Source organism: Haematobia irritans, chromosome 1, assembly GCF_050003625.1.
Source record: "Haematobia irritans isolate KBUSLIRL chromosome 1, ASM5000362v1, whole genome shotgun sequence".
Classification (NCBI taxonomy): Eukaryota; Metazoa; Arthropoda; class Insecta; order Diptera; family Muscidae; genus Haematobia; species Haematobia irritans.
In genome coordinates this window covers 76,544,465-76,567,724 of record NC_134397.1, presented here as the reverse complement: position 1 = coordinate 76,567,724, position 23,260 = coordinate 76,544,465, and the positions used below count along the sequence as shown (strand labels likewise).

Here is a 23,260-nt window from a genome sequence, read left to right as displayed (position 1 = left end):
CCTTAGGCATACACTGGTAGAAAAAAGTGTTAATGAAATATTCCTTGTGTATTTTTAAGGTGTCAATTGGTTACTTCAATTTTTTTACTTGCAGCATAATCTGTAGGTCTCTCTTTCTAAACACATATATGTTCATTGGCTATTTCTAAATTAATATATGTTTGCATCCAAACATATTATATTTATAAAAATGTTATATCCCAAACATAATATGCTCTAACATATTAATATATATGTCCCAAACATGTTATGGAAGTTTATGAACATTATATGCTTGCACTTAAAAATACTATGTTAAAAAATTTGAGTTCCAAACATATAAATTTTACACCAAAATTTTTACGTCCGTGTACCTGGGGGCTAATCACGGTATTCGTTATCGAGAATTATTGATCGAAATCAAAAATTTTCGGATCACGAGAGTCGATCTCGAGTTTTATTGATCGAAAATTTTTTCAATATTTACAAAAATGTTATGTCCCAAACATAATATGCTCTAACATATTAACATATATGTCCCAAACATGTTATGGTAGTTTATGAACATTATATGCTTGCACTTAAAAAACCTGTATTAAAAAAAATTGAGTTCCAAACATATAAATTTTACACCAAAATTTTTACGTCCGTGTACCTGGGAGCTAATCACGGTATTCGTTATCGAGAATTATTGCTCGAAATCAAAAATTTTCGGATCACGAGAGTCGATATCGAGTTTTATTGATCGAAAATTTTTTCAATTGGTAAATTGCTATCGCAAAACCTTTTTTTGTTTTTTACATCATTTTCGCCATATAGGAGTAGTAGCTTGAATTGTTGCAAATTTGTAATAAATTTACATACAATGAACATATTTTGAATATTTTGGACTAATGCAACTCGAATAAAAGTAAAAAAAACAAGTATAAACTGCCGTAAGTTCGCCATGCCGAATCTTTCCCAGCAAAAACTAGGTAACCACATCTCATTACAATTGACATTACCAGGAGTAAAGCTGTCATTACACATTGTATTACATTGCGGCGAGTTATAATGACTAACTTGTAATGACAAAAATAAATACTTCTCGGTAATTTTCGAATTGTTATTCTCAAATTTTTAGGCAGTTGTAGTTAACGAATTAATAAAATAGAATAAATGATGGTACCATTAGGTATAGTTATTCAAATAATCGAGCACTTACATAAAAATCAAAAAGAAATTGTAATGTAACGGTAATTCTGAAAAATTTTCCGTTAAGAAATTTTTATCACAAATATTTCATAATAATTGTGTTTAATGACGTTATCATATTATGTTTTAAATAAATGCTTTCTTATACCTCATTCACATTACACTTCCGAAATGCGCTTAAACTAAATTTCAAATGACATTTGCCTTATAAAAAAGAGACTTAAAATCCACTTTTAGTAGATTTCGTACCTTATGTGAATTGGCTATTGGATATATTATAACGTATTTCACGAATCCAACTCCCTTAAACAACCTACATTTATTTCTATTTTAAGTGTAAAATTAATTTGCGTGTAATCTTATTGAGATTATTTATTAGATTTTTGTGTTTATTTATACAATATTCGTTTCTATTCAAGTAGTTCTCCTATTACAGCATCACTCGCCATATTTTGATCCATTGTAATCGGCGATAGAAATCAATATTTTTTGAGATTTGGTTGCCTGAGACAATAAGTGGCTATTTTGCAAGCTTTGGTGTATCTACGAATAAATGCACTACTTATTTTATGGCCGAAAGTATGCCTAGGGAGAAGTACTTTCCTTCTAGGACATGCGTATGTAAATGTAATCCGAAGCGATGCCAATTAATAAGTGGTTATTAATTTTTAAATAGGCTTACCTACAAGATTACCGGGTAATGAGAGTTTTTGCTGGGTATGTACCCTCCACCATGAATTACGTAGAAACTTCTACTAAAGGCTGTAATCCACAATCGAATTACGTGTGTTGTGGAACACTTCCTCACATCATCTTCGAAATCGTTAGTTAGTCCATATGGAGACTATGTTAGTCAAAAAAGGCATATTAAATACGTATATACGCCTCTTTAATCCTTGATCGGAGTCTACAAATAATTTTGATATGAACCAATTTTTACTCGGTAATTAGATAGCCTGAAGTTAAAGTCTTGGAGCTATATATAATTATGGACCGATATGTACCAATTTTTGCCTTTTGATACCAGATACTTACACAACGTACACAATTTCAACTGAGTCGGATGAAATTTTCTCCTCCAAGAGTAGGTTAGGTTAGGTTAGGTGGCAGCCCGATGTATCAGACTCACTTAGACTATTCAGTCCATTGTGATACCACATTGGTGAACTTCTCTCTTATCATTGAGTGCTGCCCGATTCCATGTTAAGCTCAATGACAAGGGACCTCCTTTTTATAGCCGAGTCCGAACGGCGTTCCACATTGCAGTGAAACCACTTAGAGAAGCTTTGAAACCATCAGAAATGTCACCAGCATTACTGAAGTGGGATAATCCACCGCTGAAAAACTTTTTGGTGTTCGGTCGAAGCAGGAATCGAACCCACGACCTTGTGTATGCAAGGCGGGCATGCTAACCATTGCACCATGGTGGATCCTCCAAGAGTAGAAGGCATCGGTTTATATGGAGCCTATAAATAATTGTGGGCCAATATGAATCAATTTTTCCATGGGTATTGGAGGTCATATACTAACGTCACGTGCCAAATTTCAAACTGATCGAATGAAATTTGCTCCTCCAAGAGGATCCGTAAGCAAAATGGTCCGATATGGTCCATTTGCAATACCATCTTACCTACATCAATAACAATTACTTGTGCCGATAGCTTGTTTCAAGTCGATAGCTTGTTCGAAAGATAACGTAAGTCCCACAGACGGACATCACTAGATCGACTTTCACCACGACCTGGAATTTATATTTACTACACTCAAAACAAAGTGAACCCTCTATTTCACTAAAGCCAATTTAACTTTATTTTACTTCATGTTATTATTATTTTTGGAGAATGTTTTATTTACTCTAATAATTTTTTACGTACGTTAGTTAAATGAACTAAAACACGGGAAAAATTATACCCAAATGAAGCATAAATATTTACTAAATTCGTACTTCTCACGAAATAGTTCATTATTTCTTTAAATTTGTAAATTTTACTACAAATGCGCCCATATTGAACTTCATATGGCAATTTTTCTTGCAATTTTGAATTTTTCTTGCAATTTTGAACTCCTTTCCTTCAAACTACAAAATTTTCTTTAGCAAGTGAAAAAAAAAACTAATTATGTATGTTATAATAAATTTTCTTGAATTTGTCGAAAAATATTTACTTACTTTTGTGATATTGGCATGATGTCAGCGTTTGTAATACTGTTTAGTTAAAATTTTCTAAAAATAATCAAATTTTTCTAAAATTAACCAAAATTTTTCTTCCTGGTGAGTTCACTGTTTTTCAGTGTATATGGGGTCTTAGAGCAATATGTCGATGTGTTACAAACAGAATGATAAAGTTAATATACCCCCCATTGTACACAAGTGAACCTACCATGGAAGAAAATGTAGGTTTATTTTAGAAAATTTTAACTAAAATAGTTTTCTAATTGCAACATGTTACAAATAAGTTTATAAGTTTTGTCAAATTGAAGAAAATTTATTCAAAATAATTAATTTTTTTCTGGTTGTTAAGAAAATTTCATATGTTGAAAGAAAAAATTGGATTTAAAAATTGTTAAAATGTCTTTAGCGCTATACGAAGTTCAAGACAGGTAAAAATTTAGTAAAATTTACTAATTTTAAGCAAACTTCTGTCATTTTAGGAAAATATGAACTAATTTATTTTTTAGTAAAATTGTGCACTATAACATATTTGTATACAACTTTTTTCTTGTTTAAGTTCACGTCATTAAAGTTAAAATTGTTCAAATAAAGAACATTTGCTCATATTGTGCAAAATCTAACTAAAAACAACTAGTCTTCATAAACTAAAATAAAGTTCAGTTGGCTTTAGCGCCCCTTTTTTTGGTGTATGGTATAAAAATTATATAAAAAGTGCACAGGTAAGAGCGATATCCAAGAGATTGTGGTAAATCAATTACCGTACCATACCATACCAGGATAGTGAATGATGAAAGCTTCCACTGGCCAAAAGTTTTAATACGGTAGACAATTTTAATATCGATATAATTGAGAGTATATTAACTTTGTCATTCCGTTTATAACATATCGAAATATTGTTCTAAGATCCCAGAAAATATGTATATTCTGGGTCGTAGTGAAATTATGAGTCGATCTGAGCATGTCCGTCTGTTGAAATCACGCTAACTTCCGAACGAAACAAGCTATCGACTTGAAACTTGGCACAAGTAGTCGTTATTGATGTAGGTCGGATGGTATTGCAAATGGGGCATATCTGTCCACTTTTACGTATAGCCCCCATATAAATGGACCCCCAAATTTGGCTTGCGAAGCCTCTAAGAGAAGCAAATTTCATCCGATTCGGCTGAAATTTGGTACATGGTGTTAGTAGATGGTCTCTAACAACCATGGAAAAATTGGTCCACATCGGTCTACAATTATATATAGCCCCCATATAAACCGATCCCCCGATTTGGCTTGCGGAGCCTCTAAGAGAAGCAAATTTCATCCAATCCGGCTGAAATTTGGTACATGGTGTTAGTATATGGTCTCTAACAACCATGCAAAAATTGGTCCACATCGGTCTTTAATTATATGTAACCCCCATATAAACCGATCCCCCGATTTGGCTTGCGGAGTCTCTAAGGGAAGCAAATTTCATCCGATCCGGCTAAAATTTGGTACATGGTCTCTAACAACCATGCAAAAATTGGTCTACATCGGTCCATAATTATATATAGCCTCCATATAAACCGATCCCCCGATTTGGCTTTCGGAGCATCTAAGAGGACCAAATTTCATCCGATCGGGCTGAAAATTGGTGCATGGTGTTAGTATATGCTCTCTAATGACCATGCAAAAATTGGTCTACATCGGTCTATAATTATATATAGCCCCCATATAAACCGATCACCAGATTTTACCTCCGGAGCCTCTTGGAAGACCAAAATTCGTCCGATTCGGTTGAAATTTGGTACGTGATGTTAGTATATGGTATCCAATAACAATGCAGGAATTGGTTCATATCAACCCATAATTATATATAGCCCCCATATAAACCGATCCCCAGATTTGACCTTCGGTGCCTTTTGGAGAAGCAAAATTCATCCGATCTGGTTGAAATTTGCTACGTGGTGGTAATATGTGATATTTAACAACCATGCCAAAAGTGGTCCATATCAGTCCATAATTATATATAGCCCCCATATAAACCGATCCCGAGATTTGGTTTTGGAGCCTCTTGGAGGAGCAAATTTCATCCGAGTGAGTTGAAATTTGGTACATTGTGCTAGTATATGGCCGTTTACAACCATGCTTAGGTCCATATCGTTCTATAGTTATATATAGCCCTCAGATAAATCGATCCCCAATCACACAAAAATTGGTCCATATCAAGTTCATAATTGTTTATAGCCCCCATATAAGCGACCCCCATATTTCAATTCTGGCTCTCTACGTGCCGTGCAAAAGTCCATATCGATTCGTAATTATTTGTAGACTTACCTATACATACCTTTTTTGTCTAATCATATATACCACGTATGGACTAACTCACAATTTAGAAAACGATGTTAAGAGGTTTTAAGATACCACAACCCAAGTACTTCGATTGTGGATGACAGTCTTTCGTAGAAGTTTCTACGCAATCCATGGTGGCGGGTACATAAGCTTCGGCCTGACCGAACTTACGGCCGTATATACTTTTTTGTTCTGCATTTTATTAGGTCAAGTATTTTTTCAGTGCGATTCCATTTATTTTGAAAAATATTTCAGAAGTCTAGTTGACCTTAGTCCAACAAAATTTTCTTTCAGGTAAAGATACTAATTTTTAAGTCGAATCACTTAACTAGAAAGACAAAACGACTTCATTGACATGTTTATCGACTTTTAGACTAGGAAAAACCCTTTATATTAGAGAAATGCGTCTTCTATGCTAAGCAAAACTGGTACTCATAACTTAAGGACAACAAATCTTTTTTGGATTACGTGTACACGGATGAAAAAGACTGTTTTTCATATGTTTGGCTATAAACATTATATGTTTGGAACACAAATTTTTAAACACAATATTTTTGAGTGCAAGCATATAATGTTCATAAACTAGCATAACATGTTTGGGACATATATGTTAATATGTTAGAACATATTATGTTTGGGACATAAAATGTTTGTAAATATAATATGCTTGGATGCAAACATATAATAATTTAGAAATAGCCTATAAACATATATGTGTTTGGTAGCTTGGAGCGCTATTTATCAGGGAGCGATATTGAATTAAGTTGGTGGTTGTTGCTTGTTATTACAAAATTAACATTTTATTTTTCCTTGGGCAATTGATCAGCTACTTCTTTGATCCTTACAAACTGAATAATTTATTATACAATGTTTGTATTACAGAAAAAGGGGCTAAGAACTAAAAAATCTCGTGGAAGTGAGAAAGATGTCGGGGAATATACAATTGGGCAGAAACAAAATTTTGAGCATTCAGGTCGAAAACCTATGTTGTTAGCACCTATATTACCTGTTTATTTTCATAATTCATTATGATTGTAAATATATAAATAAATAAATAAAATTTTGAGCACAATATTGTTTGGGAGAATTTTTTTTAAGCATATAATATTTTTGGGTGCAAAATGCTTCCAAACATATTATATGGTCACATAATAACATATTGTTTTTTTGAAGACAACATTATTGAATTTGGATGCAAAAATACAAAATGTTTGGAACTTAGACTACCCAAACATATATTGTTTAGACCAATATGCTTTCAAACATATTATATAATGGTAGAGATCAAACATATAAATGTTTGGGCAATACCCAAAAATGTATATGCTTGAAGCAAAATATGTTTGGGAGTATATGTTACAGAAGCGATTTTTTGTGAGGGTGTAGAAAGAACTCTTAAAAATAACCGTAATATGTCGTTATTTTATGAAAATATCCAAAATTAGAATACAATTTAGTTCAATTGTTACACGAGGTAGTTTATTTTTCCTGTAAAACAGATTACTTTTTTCTGTGTAGATGAAGCATTTTTCTCACAAAACAAATGTTATATCGTTGACCAAAAGGCGACAAACTTTTCAATGAAGGCGTTTTGTTTGTAGATTTAGGAGATTCGACTTTAAAATTGATGACTTTACATAATAGACAATTTTATTCAACTGAGGTAATTTTTTTTCTAAAAAACTAGTAGTAAATCTCCAATATTAATAAAATCATTTTTAAATTTGATGATTAATTCGACTATAAACGCCGGTATTAACATCACATTATTTAGTGCGCTAAAACAGCCATATTTTCACGGTAACTTTTATTTAATAATTTATTTTGAAGAAAAATTTTTTAATTGTTGCTTTGGATCATTACTCACCAAGTTATAATAAAATTTGCCAAAAGAAATTATGATTTTATTCTACTTTGAACAACTTGTCGATGTCGATGTGAGGTTATACATTTGATGGTAGATATTGTCAATTTTATGATAGTTAAATAAGGCCATAAAATTTATTCCAAACGTAGAAGATGAACTTCAATTAAATAAATATATATTTATTTGCAAATTTGGTTCTTATTTTTAAGAAAGCATCGTATATCCTATTATTTGTTTAATACAAAACTTTGATTGATGTAAAAATTTAAAATAAATAAATAACTTAGGAAAAAATACATAATACAAATTATAAATTAGAATCAATGAGAAATGAGTTGAATTCACAAAAAGACATAAAATAATGAATTTTATTCGCGTGAATAACATTCACCAGAAACCAGATGATTTTCCTCCTGGAGGGTTATGTACTTTTATTGATGAGCGAGGTCCATTTTTGTCCATTTCCTCTGTAAAGATAAAAGAGAAATTATTATCACAATAGACTGCATGAAATATAAAATTTAATATATAAAGTTTAAGGTTTAAACACGGAACAAAATATTGTCGCGAGGCCAAAGATTTCATGTCTTTAAAATACGAATGCAAATTTTGCTTAGCATAGAAGGCGCATTTTTCTATACTGAAAAGGATATTTACGTGATATTAAAGATGCGAAGGATGCGAAATTTACCAAATATTAAGGACAAATATCTTTAAAACAATGAAATTTTAATTAAAATAAAGTTTATAATCTTTGCTTCAAAATTTTTTTCATTAAATTTAGGACACAAATTTTGCAAATTGAATTGCAAATTGAATTGAACTAAGGCCAATTTCCTTAAAGTAAAGAAACACATTTTTGATTTAAAGAAGTTGTCCTTAAATTAACTGAAATATTGAAACTTTAGATAAATAAAAATGCTTCAAATATAGTCTAAGACTTGTTTTGAGGATTTAGCGTCTTTGGTTTAACGTTTTTTTTTTTTTTTTTGGAATTAAGAAAACATTTTTAACGTTGAAGTATCCGTTATAATTTGAATTTTTAAACTGGCACTTGTTTGAACGTGAATAGTTTTATTAATATACAGAAAAAATAGAATGAAAATTCGATAAATGCGCCAAAAAAATTCTTTATTTTAAAGAAGCCGCATCTTTGGCTCGGAATCAATACCAAAATCTTTAAGGTAAGGTAAAAATCTTTGGATCCAAGTAAACTTTTTTTGAGTGTAATATTGAGTTTTTTCCTTTTCCAAAAGTCGATAAACTTTTCAATAAAGTCGCATTGTCCTTATAAATAAGTGATTTGACTAAAAAAATGGATATCATAACATGAAAGAAATATTTTTTGGGGTTATGTCAACTTGACTTTAATAATTCAGAAAAATTCTTTAAAATGAATGAAATTGTCTTTGAATTTGTTGCCTTTTTCGATCTTTACTACAAAGCAAAATATCGTTCAAAAATAGGACATGTTTTTCAACACTTTATTCTAAAGACATTTTGTACTTGAAACATAGCATAATTTCTTCTAGAAGTCGAGTCAGAATTTGGAAAATAAAGTTGTTGTTAACTCGTTTTTAAAGGGCTTTGGTAGTATATGAAGAAAAAAAGCTGAAAAAACGAAAAATTAAAATTTGTTTCCTAGAAGCAAGTACACAAAACCTAAACTTAAAAGAGAATTGTGTCTTAAAAATATCCTTATGTGTATTCTCTGCTTCTTTGGCTCGGAATCAATACCTAAATTGTTAAGGTTAGGTTAGGTTATGTGGCAGCCCGATGTATCAGGCTCACTTAGACTATTCAGTCCATTGTGATACCACAGTGGTGAACTTCTCTCTTATCACTGAGTGCTGCCCGATTCCACGTTAAGCTCAATGACAAGGGACCTCCTTTTTATAGCCGAGTCCGAACGGCGTTCCACATTCCAGTGAAACCACTTAGAGAAGCTTTGAAATAGAGGTGTGCACGTGAGTAATAGTTTACTCACGCTCACGCACACTCACGATTTAAAAATCATACTCACGCACACTCACGCACGATATTTCTTAGTAGGACTCACGCTCACGCACACTCACGAAAAGAAAATTTGTACTCACGCACGAAAACTTCATGACTCACGAAAAATACCGTGACTCACGAAAAATATCGTGACTCACGAAAAATTTCGTGACTCACGAATAATTTTATGATTAATTTACCTTACCGAAGTGTCTGAAAACATGAGCATTATTAAAATCGAGAGTGTTTTTAAACTCTTAACATCCCAGGTGTCACTAAAATTGTAATTGAATTTAAATCTTAAGCGTTTTATGTTGGTGAACAGGAATATTTTCGTGAGTGTAATTCGTTACTCACGCACACTCACGAAGATATTATTTTCGTGACTCACGCTCACGCACGACATTTTGGTTTGTTAATCACGCTCACGCACACTCACGCTGTTGTCATGAGCGTGACTCACGACTCACGCACGAATCACGAAAATTTTCGTGAGTCACGACAATTTCGTGTCACGTGCACACCTCTACTTTGAAACCCTCAGAAATGTCACCAGCATTACTGAGGTGGGATAATCCACCGTTGAAAAACTTTTTGGTGTACGGTCGTAGCAGGAATCGAACCCACGACGTTGTGTATGCAAGGCGGGCATGCTAACCATTGCACCACGGTGGCTCCCAAAATTGTTAAAGTAAAGACAAAGTCTTTGGAACCGGGCATGCTTTTTTTTCAGTGAAGATAATAATTAATTGTTTCAAACACACACCCTCAAAAAATTGCTTCTGTAATATATACCCCTAACACATTCAGCTTCAAGCATATATATTTCAGGATGGGTCCAAACAAAATATTGTTTGTATTGTTCAAACATATTATGTTTCACCTTAGTTATACACTAGTAGAAAAAAAATTAATGAAATTTTCTTTTGTGTATATATATTTTTAGGGTGTCAATTGGTTACTTCCATTCTTTTACTTGCAGCATACTCTCTAGGTCTCTCTTTTTAAACAGATATATGTTACAGGCTATTTCTAAATTAATATATGTTTGCATCCAAGCAAAAATTGTATGTCCCAAACATAATATGTTCTAACATATTATCATATGTCCCAAACGTGTTATGCTAGTTTATGAACATTATATGCTTGCACTTTAAAATATTGTGTTAAAAAATTTGAGTTCCAAACATATAATTTTTACACTCAAACATATGAAAAACAGTATTTTTCGTCCATGCAGGTGGTCCAAAAACAAATCAACCTGATACATATATGTAGATGGCAGTAGTAGTTATAAACGTAGAACTACACCGAAAGAATTTTCTTCGTAAAAAGAACGAAAAATTTCGTTAAAAGTACGAAATTTGTCATTGTTTTACAACCAAAGAAACTTTTCATTAAAAGTACGAAATATTTCGTACTTTTTACGAAGAAAAGTTCTTCCAAAATTTTCGTAGTTTGTAAGAAACAAATTCGTACTTTTTATGAAAAATCTTCGTACTTTTTATGAAACAATTTCGTTCTTTTTATGAAAACGTTTCGTACTTTTTATGAAAAATTTTCGTAGTTTTTATGAAAAATGTTCGTACTTTTTATGAAAAACTTTCGTACTTTTTTCTGAAAAATGTTCGAACTTTTAGAAAAAAAAATTATAGTCGAAAGTGCATTTGGTTGTAGTTGCAAGTGTGAAAAATGACATCACTACTTTACACCTTAAGTTTTTGAATAATTTTTAGTTTTATTGCTTCACTTTTATTCATAGCGCGCTATCACCCAAATGAGAAGTAGCGTAGACTTGCATAAAAAATAGAATAAAGGAATACACTCAAGCACATTATAAAAGACAATTTAATGCCGCGAACGGAAATTTTACAACTTCAATGAAACTTCTTCGTTATTTCAAAGAAAATGTTTCGTACTTTTTATGAAGAAATTTTAACGCAGAATGTTTCGTAAAATATTCGTAAAAACTTCTTCACAAAATTCATGAAATATGAAGAAAGTTTCGTTAAAAGTACGAACTTTTTACGAAGAAAAGTTAATGTAGAATGTTTCGTAGAAGTTTCGTATATTCGTAAAATGGTCTTCGTAAAATTTACGAAAATGAATGAAAATTTCGTTATTTTAATGAAGAATTCAGGAAGAATAGTTAATGAAGAATTCTTCGTAAAATTAACGAAGAGAATTCTTTCGGTGTAGCACAGACGCTGTTTATCCCATATTGTATTTGAATTAATTATACTTGGAACACACGTTGCAGTTATCTGCAATATTGGTTACATGTCATATAATTTTCTCTTCTCCATAAGATATTTATTGCTAATAAAAAATGTTTAGCACATCGTTATCGACTTGCATTTTCGCTAATAAGAAATATACATGGTTGCCTAAAGCCCAACATTCTCGTTTATCGAAAATTATGATTTCATGTCAATAATTCAGTTTTGTCATGTGTTTCTTATTGAAAAAATTTTAACAAAACAGACCAAAGTCTTGTTGCATACCAATACTTCAGTTTTGTCATATATTTCTTATGGGAGAAAATACATACCATCGATAACAACGACCTAAGCGTTAATCTAAGGAAATAGCAATGCTATATTTTCTAACGAGAGTTCAGTGAAGCTGTGTTATCGATTGTACACATTTGACTCCCGTAAGAAATACAAATATCCCAAAACTACACTGAAAAAAATATTGTCGTGAGGCCAAAGATTTCATGTCCTTAAAATACGAATGCATACACGCTCACAAAAAATCGCTTCTGTAACATATACTCCCAAACATATTTTGCTTCAAGCATATACATTTTTGGGTATTGCCCAAACATTTACATGTTTGATCTCTACCAATATATAATATGTTTGAAGGCATATTGGTCTAAACAACATATGTTTGGGTAGTCTAAGTTCCAAACATTTTGTATTTTTGCATCCAAATTCAATAATGTTGTCTTCTAAAAAACAATATGTTATTATGTGAACATATAATATGTTTGGAAGCATTTTGCACCCAAAAATATTATATGCTTAAAAAAATTCTCCCAAACAATATTGTGCTCAAAATTTTATTTATTTATTTATATATTTACAATCATAATGAATTATGAAAATAAACAGGTAATATAGGTGCTAGCAACATAGGTTTTCGACCTGAATGCTCAACATTTTGTTTCTGTCTAATTGTATATTCCCCCACATCTTTCTCACTTCCACGAGATTTTTTAGTTCTTAGCACCTTTTTCTGTAATACAAACATTGTAGAAGAAATTATTCAATTTTATGATTTTTATTTTATTTTAATTTTACCTTTTGCCGGACGGGGATTCGAACAGCGGACCACACAGTTTGTAAGGATCAAAGAAGTAGCTGATCAATTGCCCAAGGAAAAATAAAATGTTAATTTTGTAATAACAAGCAACAACCACCAACTTAATTCAATATCTCTCCCTGTTAAATAGCGCTCCAAGCTACTAAACACATATATGTTTATAGGCTATTTCTAAATTAATATATGTTTGCATCCAAGCATATTATATTTACAAACATTTTATGTCCCAAACATAATATGTTCTAACATATTAACATATATGTCCCAAACATGTTATGCTAGTTTATGAACATTATATGCTTGCACTCAAAAATATTGTGTTTAAAAATTTGTGTTCCAAACATATAATGTTTATAGCCAAACATATGAAAAACAGTCTTTTTCATCCGTGTAGAAGACACATTTCTCTATATAAAGTTTTTTCCTTGTACAAAAGTCGATAAACTTTTCAATGAAGTCGTACTGTCCTTATACGTAAGTGACTTGACTTAAAAATGGGTATCATAACATGAAAGAAAAACTTTCTGGGGAAAGGTCAACTTGACTTCAATAATTCAGAAAATCTTTAAAATTAATGAAATTGTCTTTAAATTTGTTGTTGCATCTTGACTACAAAGCAAAAAATCGTTCAAAAATAGGACATGTTTTTCAACACTTTCTTTTAAATACGTTTTTTTACTTGAAACATATAATAATTTGTACTGGAAGTCGAGTCTGAATTTGGAAAATAAATTTGTCATTAACTCGTTTTTAAAAGACTTTGATAGCATATGAAAAGAAAAAAGCTAGAAAAACAAAAACTTAAAATTTGCTTCCTAGAAGCAAGTACACAAAACCCAAATTTAAAAGCGAATTGTGTCTTAAAAGTATCCTTACTTGTATTCTGCGCTTCTTTGGCTCGGAATCAATACCAACATTGTCAAAGTAAAAATCTTTGGAACCGGGCATGTTTTGTTTGCAGTGTGTATTATTAGCATGCAACAGGAATTTTTAACAAGAACTCCATACCGGAAAATACTTGGCAATGCAACCACGGTTGCCAACACTGGTAGAATTCTACCAAAATGGTAGATTTTTACTGTTTGGTAGATTGGTGGAATTCTTGACGTTTTGGTAAATTTTGCAAAACATTCCTCTTCAACAAAGAGGTACTTCAATTCTCTATAGAAATAAACTTTTAGAAATTTTTTCTATAGAAATAAAATGTTACCAAAATGTTCAATAGAAATAACATTTTGACAAAATTTTAAATAGAAATACAACTTTTGTTATTGTGAAAAAATGGGAAAAAAAGAATTTCGTATTTTGATAAAATACTGTTTTCTGAAGGGAAAAAATACGGTGGAAGCAACAACTTGGCTTGATAATGAGTTTCCGGACTCTGCCCCAGGGAAATCAAAAATAATTGATTGGTATGCAAAATTCAAGCGTGGTGAAATGAGCACGGAGGACGGTGAACGCAGTGGACGCCCGAAAGCGGAGGTTACCGACGAAAACATAAAAAAATTCACAAAATGATTTTGAATGACCGTAAAATGAAGTTGATCGAGATAGCAGAGGCCTTAAAGATATCAAAGGAACGTGTTGGTCACATCATTCATCAATATTTGGATATGCGAAAGCTCTGTGCAAAATGGGTGCCGCGCGAGCTCACATTTGACCAAAAACAACAACGTGTTGATGATTCTGAGCGGTGTTTGCAGCTGTAATACACCCGAGTTTTTCCGTCGATATGTGACAATGGATGAAACATGGCTCCATCACTACACTCCTGAGTCCAATCGACAGTTGGCTGAGTGGACAGCGACCGCTCAACCGTCTCCGAAGCGTGGAAAGACTCAAAAGTCCGCTGGCAAAGTAATGGCCTCGGTTTTTTGGGATGCGCATGGAATAATTTTCTGCGATTATCTTGAGTAGGGAAAAACCATCAACAGTGAATATTTTATGGCGTTATTGAAGCGTTTGAAGGCCGAAATCACGGCAAAACGGCCCCATATGAAGAGAAAAAAGTGTTGTTCCACCAAGACAACGCACCGTGCCACAAGTCATTGAGAACGATGGCAAAAATTCATGAATTGAGCTTCGAATTACTTCCCCACCCACCGTATTCTCCAGATCTGGCCCCAGCGACTTTTTCTTGTTCTCAGACCTCAAAAGGATGCTCACAGGGAAAAAAAATTGGCTGCAATGAAGAGGTGATCGCCGAAACTGAGGCCTGTTTTGAGGCAAAACCGAAGAAGTACTACCAAAATGGTATCAAAAAATTGGAAGGTCGTTATAATAGTAATATCGCTCTTGAAGGGAACTATGTTGAATAATAAAAACGAATTTTGACAAAAAAATGTGTTTTTCTTTGTTAGACCGGGGACTTATCAGCCAACCTGTTAGAATCATACATTGATCATACATTGATTGGAAAAATTTATTTGACTTTTTTTTTAATTTGGTTAATTTGTGGCAAAATTTTCTTCAAATTTTGGTAGATTATTTTTGGCAATATCTTCATGATGGTCTTCCTGCAAAAACACTTTTAGTTAAATTTTGTACGAGATTATTATTTTTTATTTTTGTTATTGTTAGACCTTCTCAAAAACAAGATTTCAAGGGATTTACATAGCTTTTTTCAGCGAATATTCCGTGGGTGTTAAAATCGATCTATACGTTGATTACAGATTCATGAAGACAGTCTTATCTGTATGTAAACAGAAATTTCACTTCACTGTTCGCAGTAAGAATTGATGTAACGACGGATAAATTATAGCTGTAGTTAAACAAAAAAAAAAAGTTTCGATCCGAAATACAATATTTATAATGTTTATAATAATAGAATTTAAATTACCATTCATGCACATCACTGCGAAATATGTTGATGCATTGAAATTCTCATGAAAGTACGCTTATCAAAAAAAAACTTAATCGATTAACAAGTGTTATTCATAAACACCCAATGATATCAAATGGCCATCTATAATTATTTTATTTATTATCTATTGCCCAGATATATGACAATGCAACCCATAGTCATATTAGTCTATAAATTATAAATAATCCAACAATTAAGAACCAATTATCGGAAATGTTCAATAAAACCAGAAACTAATAACAAAAAAAGTTTTTCATTTTTATTGATACCTCCACAAATTTGTAATAAAATTGTAAAAAGTTCTGTCCGCTGGATAGTCTACACCTGGGTGTATTCGGTAGACCTGAGTTACCCAGACCAAATACACAGAAAGAAAATTTTCATATAATTGATTTCATAGAAAGTAAGTTTTTTCAATGACATGAAAATTTTGTATTAAATATTAATTTACAATTAATTATTATTCGAGCTATATGGACAAATTAGATTAATTTGTAAATTAAGATATAATGCATTTGGACGTTAATCGCCTGTTTCAGTACCAGGCTAACATGAAAAATAATTTTTTATTAAGGAAATTAGAATGTTCATTGATAGTATGAAATGCTTCGTTGTTAAATAGAAAATTCACTGCAGTAACGAAAAATGTAGTAGTAATTACGACTTTTTCCGCTGGCTAAATTTTAATGACAAATGTAGTTTATAAATATGTTTATTTAAATTATAGGCTTTATGAGAAAGCAATACACAGAAAATTAATTTGTTTTTTTTTTATTTTTTTATTATATTTATGTACACTCAAGAAAAGTTTACTTGAATTCAAAGATTTTGACCTTCCAGTAAGAATTTTTGTATTGATTCCGAGCCAAAAATGCGACTTCTTTAAAATAGAGACATTTTTGAGGGACCTTTAAATCTAGGATAAATAAAGTTAAAATTACGATACACATCTCATAATAAGCTATTCTGGTACAAACAAATGACTGTTTAAAAATCCAAATTATAACAGATACTTCGAAGTGAAAACTGTTTTCTTAATTAAAAAAAAAAAAAACTTTAAACTAATGATGCAAAATTCTCAAAATAAGTCTTATGGTGTTTTAATTTCTTGAAAAAAAAAATGCGCACTTTTAGGTTCTTTTCTAAAAACAAGAGTCAAAAGCGCAAAAAGGCTTCGAATTCTTCTCCTTTGAATAATTTTCTGCTCGCTGAAATTAAAGCATTTTTTTAAGTTGCTGGCAACATTTTAAAAATGCACATTCTGTGCAGACAAAATGAAGGCAAAGCACTTTTTTCAGAAAAGAAAACACCATTAGTCTATATTTGAAGTTTTTTATCTTAAATCTAAAGATTCAATATATCAGCTAATTTAAAGATGATTTCTTTAAATTAAAAATGTTTTTCTTTACTTTAAAGAAAGTTTTTCTTAGTTCAAAGACATATGACATTAACGGAGGGACACAAATTTCCATAATTTGTGTCCTAAATTAAAAAAAAAAGAATTTTTAAAGCAAAGATTATAAACTTTAATTTAATTAAAATTTCATTATTTAAAAAAAAAAAGTTTGGTCAACAATTTTTTCAGTGCAGCTTCGTTAGGCTCTACTAGAAGATAGTGATGGATTCCATAAGTCGGTATACGCCTCTAATGAAAGTTCATGTTATATGTCGGCAATGCAGTTATGTATATTGGTACTTTCAAAAACTTTCAAAAAACTTAAAACTGGGCTTAAGATCATGTATTGTAAATTTAATGAAAAACATTTTTAAAGGAAAGGCCAGGGCTGTGGAGTCGGAGTGTGAAGATTTTGCTGGAATCGGAGGTGTACAAATTTTGCTCGACTCCGGCTAAACTAAATTTTTTAAAACACTTCACATTTTTAAAGCTAAACAAGTTTTTACGCAAATTAGTTACCATTGCGTTACTCATTCGATCAATGTACGATATGGCTGTAAATGAAAAGCAACTTCCAATTACGGAGATTATTTTATGTTTCCTAGAATGTTAGACTAGCAGATCGGCTGAATCGATCCATTTTAATGCCTAGTAGGCATTGCCTACCAACATAATTTTTTCTATAAAAAATTTTGTCACAATTTTATTTCTACACTGAAAAAACAGTGAACCCACCAGTAAGAAAACTTTTGATTAATTTTAGAAAATTTTGAATATTTTTAGAAATTTTTAACTAAACAGTATTACAAGCGCTGGCATCACGCCGATATCACAAAAATAAGTAAATATTTTTCGACAAATTCAAGAAAGTTTATTAGACATAAATATTTTTTTTCACTTTTTAAAGAAAATTGTGTAGTTTGAAGGAAAATATTGGAGTTCAAAATTGCAAAAATGTCTTTAGTGACATACGAAGTTCATGATAGACGCTTTTGTAGTAAAATTTACAAATTTGAAGAAATAATGAACTATTTTATAACAAATACGAATTTAGTAAATCTCTATCCTTAACTTGTGTATAATTTTTTCCCGCCTTTTAGTTCATTTAACTAACGTACGCAAAAAATTTTTAGAGTAAATGAAACTTTCACCAAATATAATACGTTCATGAACTAAAATATAGTTAAATTGGCTTTAGTGAAATAGTGTGTTCACTTTTTTTGAGTGTATAGATATTTTTGTCAAAATTTTATTTCTATAGAAAATTTTGTCAAAATTTTATTTCTATAGGAAATTTTGCAAAATTTTATTTACTATATAAATTTTTTTCAAAATTTTATTTCTATAAATATTTTAGTCAAAATTTTATTTCTATAGACAATTTTGTCAAAATGTTATTTCCATTGTTAATTTTCTCAAAATTTTATTTCCATTGATAATTTTCTCAAAATTTTATTTCTATAGAAAATGTTGTCAAAATTTTATTTCTATAGAAAATTTTCTCAAAATTTTATTTCTATAGAAAATTTTCTCAAAATTTTATTTCTATAGAAAATTTTCTCAAAATTTTATTTCTATAGTAAATTTTCCCAACAATTTATTTCTTACTGACGGCCACTGCTAACTCGAAAACTTGTAAAAATGATAAAGCACTATACCTGTAACACATATCTATCGACTGATGAATCATAAATGCATTTTAGCGAAATTGCCTAAAAATTTATAAACATTTCCCACATTTATACCCTACAAGATTTTGTAGAAGTCTTACAAAATATTGTCCAAATCAGGTCAGTTTTAAATGTTGGTTAATGGGAACATAAACCTTTATATAAAGCACTCAACAAATTTGAAGGATTTTAGATTTTGTTGAAATGTAGATCTAAATATAAAGTTGTGCAGGGTATATTATAGTTGGCACGCCCGACTTCAGACTTTCTTATTTGTTTTTATACCCTGCGCCACACTGTGGAACAGGGTATTATAAGTTAGTGCATATGTTTGCAACACCCAGAAGGAGACGAGATAGACACATGGTGTCTTTGGCAAAAATGCTCAGGGTGGGCTCCTGAGTCGATATAGCCATGTCCGTTTGTCCGTGAACACATTTTGTAATCAAAGTCTAGATCGCAGTTTTAGTCCAATCGACTTCAAATTTGGCACAAGTATGTGTTTTGGCTCAGAATAGAACCCTATTGATTTTGGAAGAAATCGGTTCAGATTTAGATATAACTCCCATATATATATATATATATATATATATATATATATATATATATATATATATATATATATATATATATATATATATATATATATATATATATATATATATATATATATATATATATATATATATATATATATATATATATATATATATATATATATATATATATATATATGTGTGTGTGTGTGTGTGAGTGTGTGTGTGTGAGCCTGATAATATCGGGCTGCCACCTAATCTAACCTACATACACTTCTTCATATATAGTAAGGGTGTATAATTTTGAATCAATTACAAATTTGCATGCAAACGCTCATTTTATTTAGAAACCATATCTCGCAGTACAACATACAATTTTAATGTCAACATTACCATTTGTGTTTATGTTCTTCGATTTATTCGCTTAAGAAATTTCTATCTCTATATTACACCGGCACCACATCAATAAATGTATATATATATATATATATATATATATATATATATATATTATATATATATATATATATATATATATATATATACATATATATACAGTAGAATTCATTTATAGCGACCCCGGTTATGACGACCATCCGTTTATAACGACAGATTTTCAAAGCAAGTTTGGTTCTTAATAGTTTGTACATGCACAAGCATTCGCTTAGAACGACTCCGGTTCTAGCGACCATCTGCTTTTAACGACCAATTGCACGTCTGCTTTGGAATGGATATTCGGTTATAACGACGATGTAAGTTCTGTTTACTAATTTTTATTTTTTTCATTCCATTTTTTGTCGTCAGCCAATACTAAATTAAGAAACATATACTGCGGGGAATCACAGAATTTGTTTTCGACTATCCCAAACAGAGGTGCAAATGACAAAGAAGAAATATTCAAACCAGTTTGGGATGAGTTCGTAAATGTCGATGAAAACGTCGTGACATCAGAAGAGCCTTCATTGAGAGAAATAGTGGAGAACACAAAAGAAAATGATGAAACTCACAGCGATAATGAACCAGTTGACGAAGATGAGCCAATCAAAATTCCAACTAGGACAGAAACCTTGAGTGCGGGGCACACATTAAAACAGTATTTACGATTTGGGGGTTCTGATATATCAGAGAGTTTATATAGTTCCGTTCAAATTATTGAAAGTAAATTATTAAAATAAGTTCTTGTAAATAGAAAACAAACCAAAATTCTAAACTATTTCCAATCTCAATAAATATGAATAAACATGATAAAAAAAACTTAAAAATATTGTGTACACTTATTTGGATATAACGACGTATAATTTCGGTCCCTTGGCGGTCGCTATAACCGAATTCTACTGTATATATATATATATATATATATATATATATATATATATATATATATATATATATATATATATATATATATATATATATATATATATATATATATATATATATATATATATATATATATATATATATATATATATATATATATATATATATATATATATATATATATATGTGTGTGTATATATGTATGTATATATGTATGTATATATGTATATATATATATATATATATATATATATATATATATATATATATATATATATATATATATATATATATATATATATATATATATATATATATATATATATATATTATATATATATATATATATATATATATATATATATATATATATATATATATATATATATATATATATATATATATATATATATTTATATTATATATATATATATATATATATATATATATATATATATATATATATATATATATATATATATATATATATATATATATATATATATATATATTTCGCCCGATATGGACTTATATTGCCCCAGAAAAATTTTCCACAAGAAGAACAATTAGTACTATAGTCAAGCGTGCAAAATTTTATTGAAATCGGATCAGATTTAGATATAGCTCCCATATATAACAGGTTGGCTGATAAGTCCCCGGTGTATCAAAGAAAAACACATTTTTTTTGTAAAAATTCGTTTTTATTATTCAACATAGTTCCCTCTAAGAGCGAAACAACGATTATAACGACCTTCCAATTTTTTGATACTATTTTGGTAGTACTCCTTCGGTTTTGCCTCAAAATAGGCCTCAGTTTCGGTGATCACCTCTTCATTGCAGCCAAATTTTTTCCCTGCGATCATCCTTTTGAGGTCTGAGAACAAGAAAAAGTCGCTGGGGGCCAGATCTGGAGAATACGATGGGTGGGGAAGCAATTCGAAGCCCAATTCATGAATTTTTGCCATCGTTCTCAATGACTTGTGGCACGGTGTGTTGTCTTGGTGGAACAACACTTTTTTCTTCTTCATATGGGGCCGTTTTGCAGCGATTTCGACCTTCAAACGCTCCAATAACGCCATATAATACTATTCCCTTCTCAAGATAATCGATAAAAATTATTCCATGCCCATCCAAAAAAAACAGAGGACATTACTGTCGATTGGACTCAGGAGTCTCATTAGAACTCATTATCAAGCCAAGTTTTTGCTTTCACCGTATTTTTTCCCTTCAGAAAACAGTATTTTATCAAAACACGAAATTCCTGTTTTTCCATTTTTTTCACAATAACAAAAGTTGCTTCACAAAAGACGCTCTATCTCACAAACTAATTGACTTACAGACGTCAAATTTTGACACGAATCATTTGAAGGTGGGTACTATATAAAAATAATATGCATTTAATACTAGCGACGCCATCTATGTGTCAGACCGGGGACTTATCAGCCAACCAGTTATATCTATCGACTGATGAATCATAAATGCATTTTTGCGAAACTGCTTAAACATTTATAAAAAAAAATGCTGGAGTCGGAGTCGAGCAAAATTGGCTCAACTCCACAGCCCTGGCAAAGACTATTGGAAAGTTAATTAAAATTTATTTATTTTAAAGAAAATGTTCCTTAATAATGTGTCCTAAAATTTAGGTTGCATAATCTGTCATACATTTCTAACTTAAGCCTAGTACTAAGATCACATTTTCTTTTGCAAAATCATAGTGGATTTCTTTTATATCAATCACTGTTCTTTTCTGTAAAACGAGTGGTTTATGCCGCAAATGTGACAAATTTTAAGGTAAAAACTTAACGTAGTACCATGAACACAGACAAAAATATCACCAAAATATTTCCAATTAGAAAGTTAATTGATACAAGTAACTCCTTAATCAAACTAGAAACATTAAGTCAATTAGGTCAATGATTGAATTTTTTTTTTAAATTTCTAATTAAAAAAACTAATTGATATAGTTAACTTTTTAATGAAAATAAAAACACATAGTCAATTAAGAAAGTGATTGAAAATATTTACGTCTTTAATTAGTTAATTGATACAATCATTTTTTAAATCAAACTAACAACACAAAGTTGGTTAAGAAAATGAGTGACAATTTTCACGGTTTTTATTAAAGAATTAATGGTTCCAACTAACAATTTAATTTTAAAAAAATTAATCGATGGTGATTGCAGAACTCCGTTAGTTGTTTAAATGATTTAATTAAAAATTTTATGTAAATAATGAATTGAATCAATTTAAAAAACCGATTAAGTTGTTCAATTGACATCAATTGAATTTTTGATTGTAACGATTATAAAATTTATTGATTTTTACCATTGACATCAATTAAATTTTCAATTGAATCAATGAAAAAATTAAAAATTTTCAAATCAATTAATATTTAATCAAATATTTTTTACGCCCAATTAAAACTGTGATTGATACTATCATTTTCGTGATTGAACATTTCAATTAAAAAAATTAATTGAATCAATTAATTTCGTGATTGAAACAGAACATTATTTTTTGTGAAATGTGGAACATTCTCTGCTAACTAAAAATACACCCTTTTTGTTTTTGTACTACGCAAATGTTGGAATTTGTACATCGTAATAAAAGGAGGATCTGAC

At 30.4% G+C, this 23,260-nt stretch overlaps 1 protein-coding gene across 4 annotated transcripts in view; it reads right to left on the bottom strand.

Moving 5' to 3' along the window:
- Positions 1-7,704: 7,704 nt before the first annotated feature.
- CRMP (Collapsin Response Mediator Protein) overlaps positions 7,705-23,260 on the bottom strand; it is a 39,547-nt gene continuing 23,991 nt past the window's right edge. For all 4 annotated transcript variants that reach the window (XM_075290844.1, XM_075290847.1, XM_075290846.1 and 1 more), the window contains exon 9: positions 7,705-7,993. In XM_075290844.1, the coding sequence (XP_075146959.1) occupies positions 7,914-7,993 (80 nt within the window). In that variant the 3' untranslated portion in view covers positions 7,705-7,913. The remainder of the gene's footprint in view (positions 7,994-23,260) is intronic.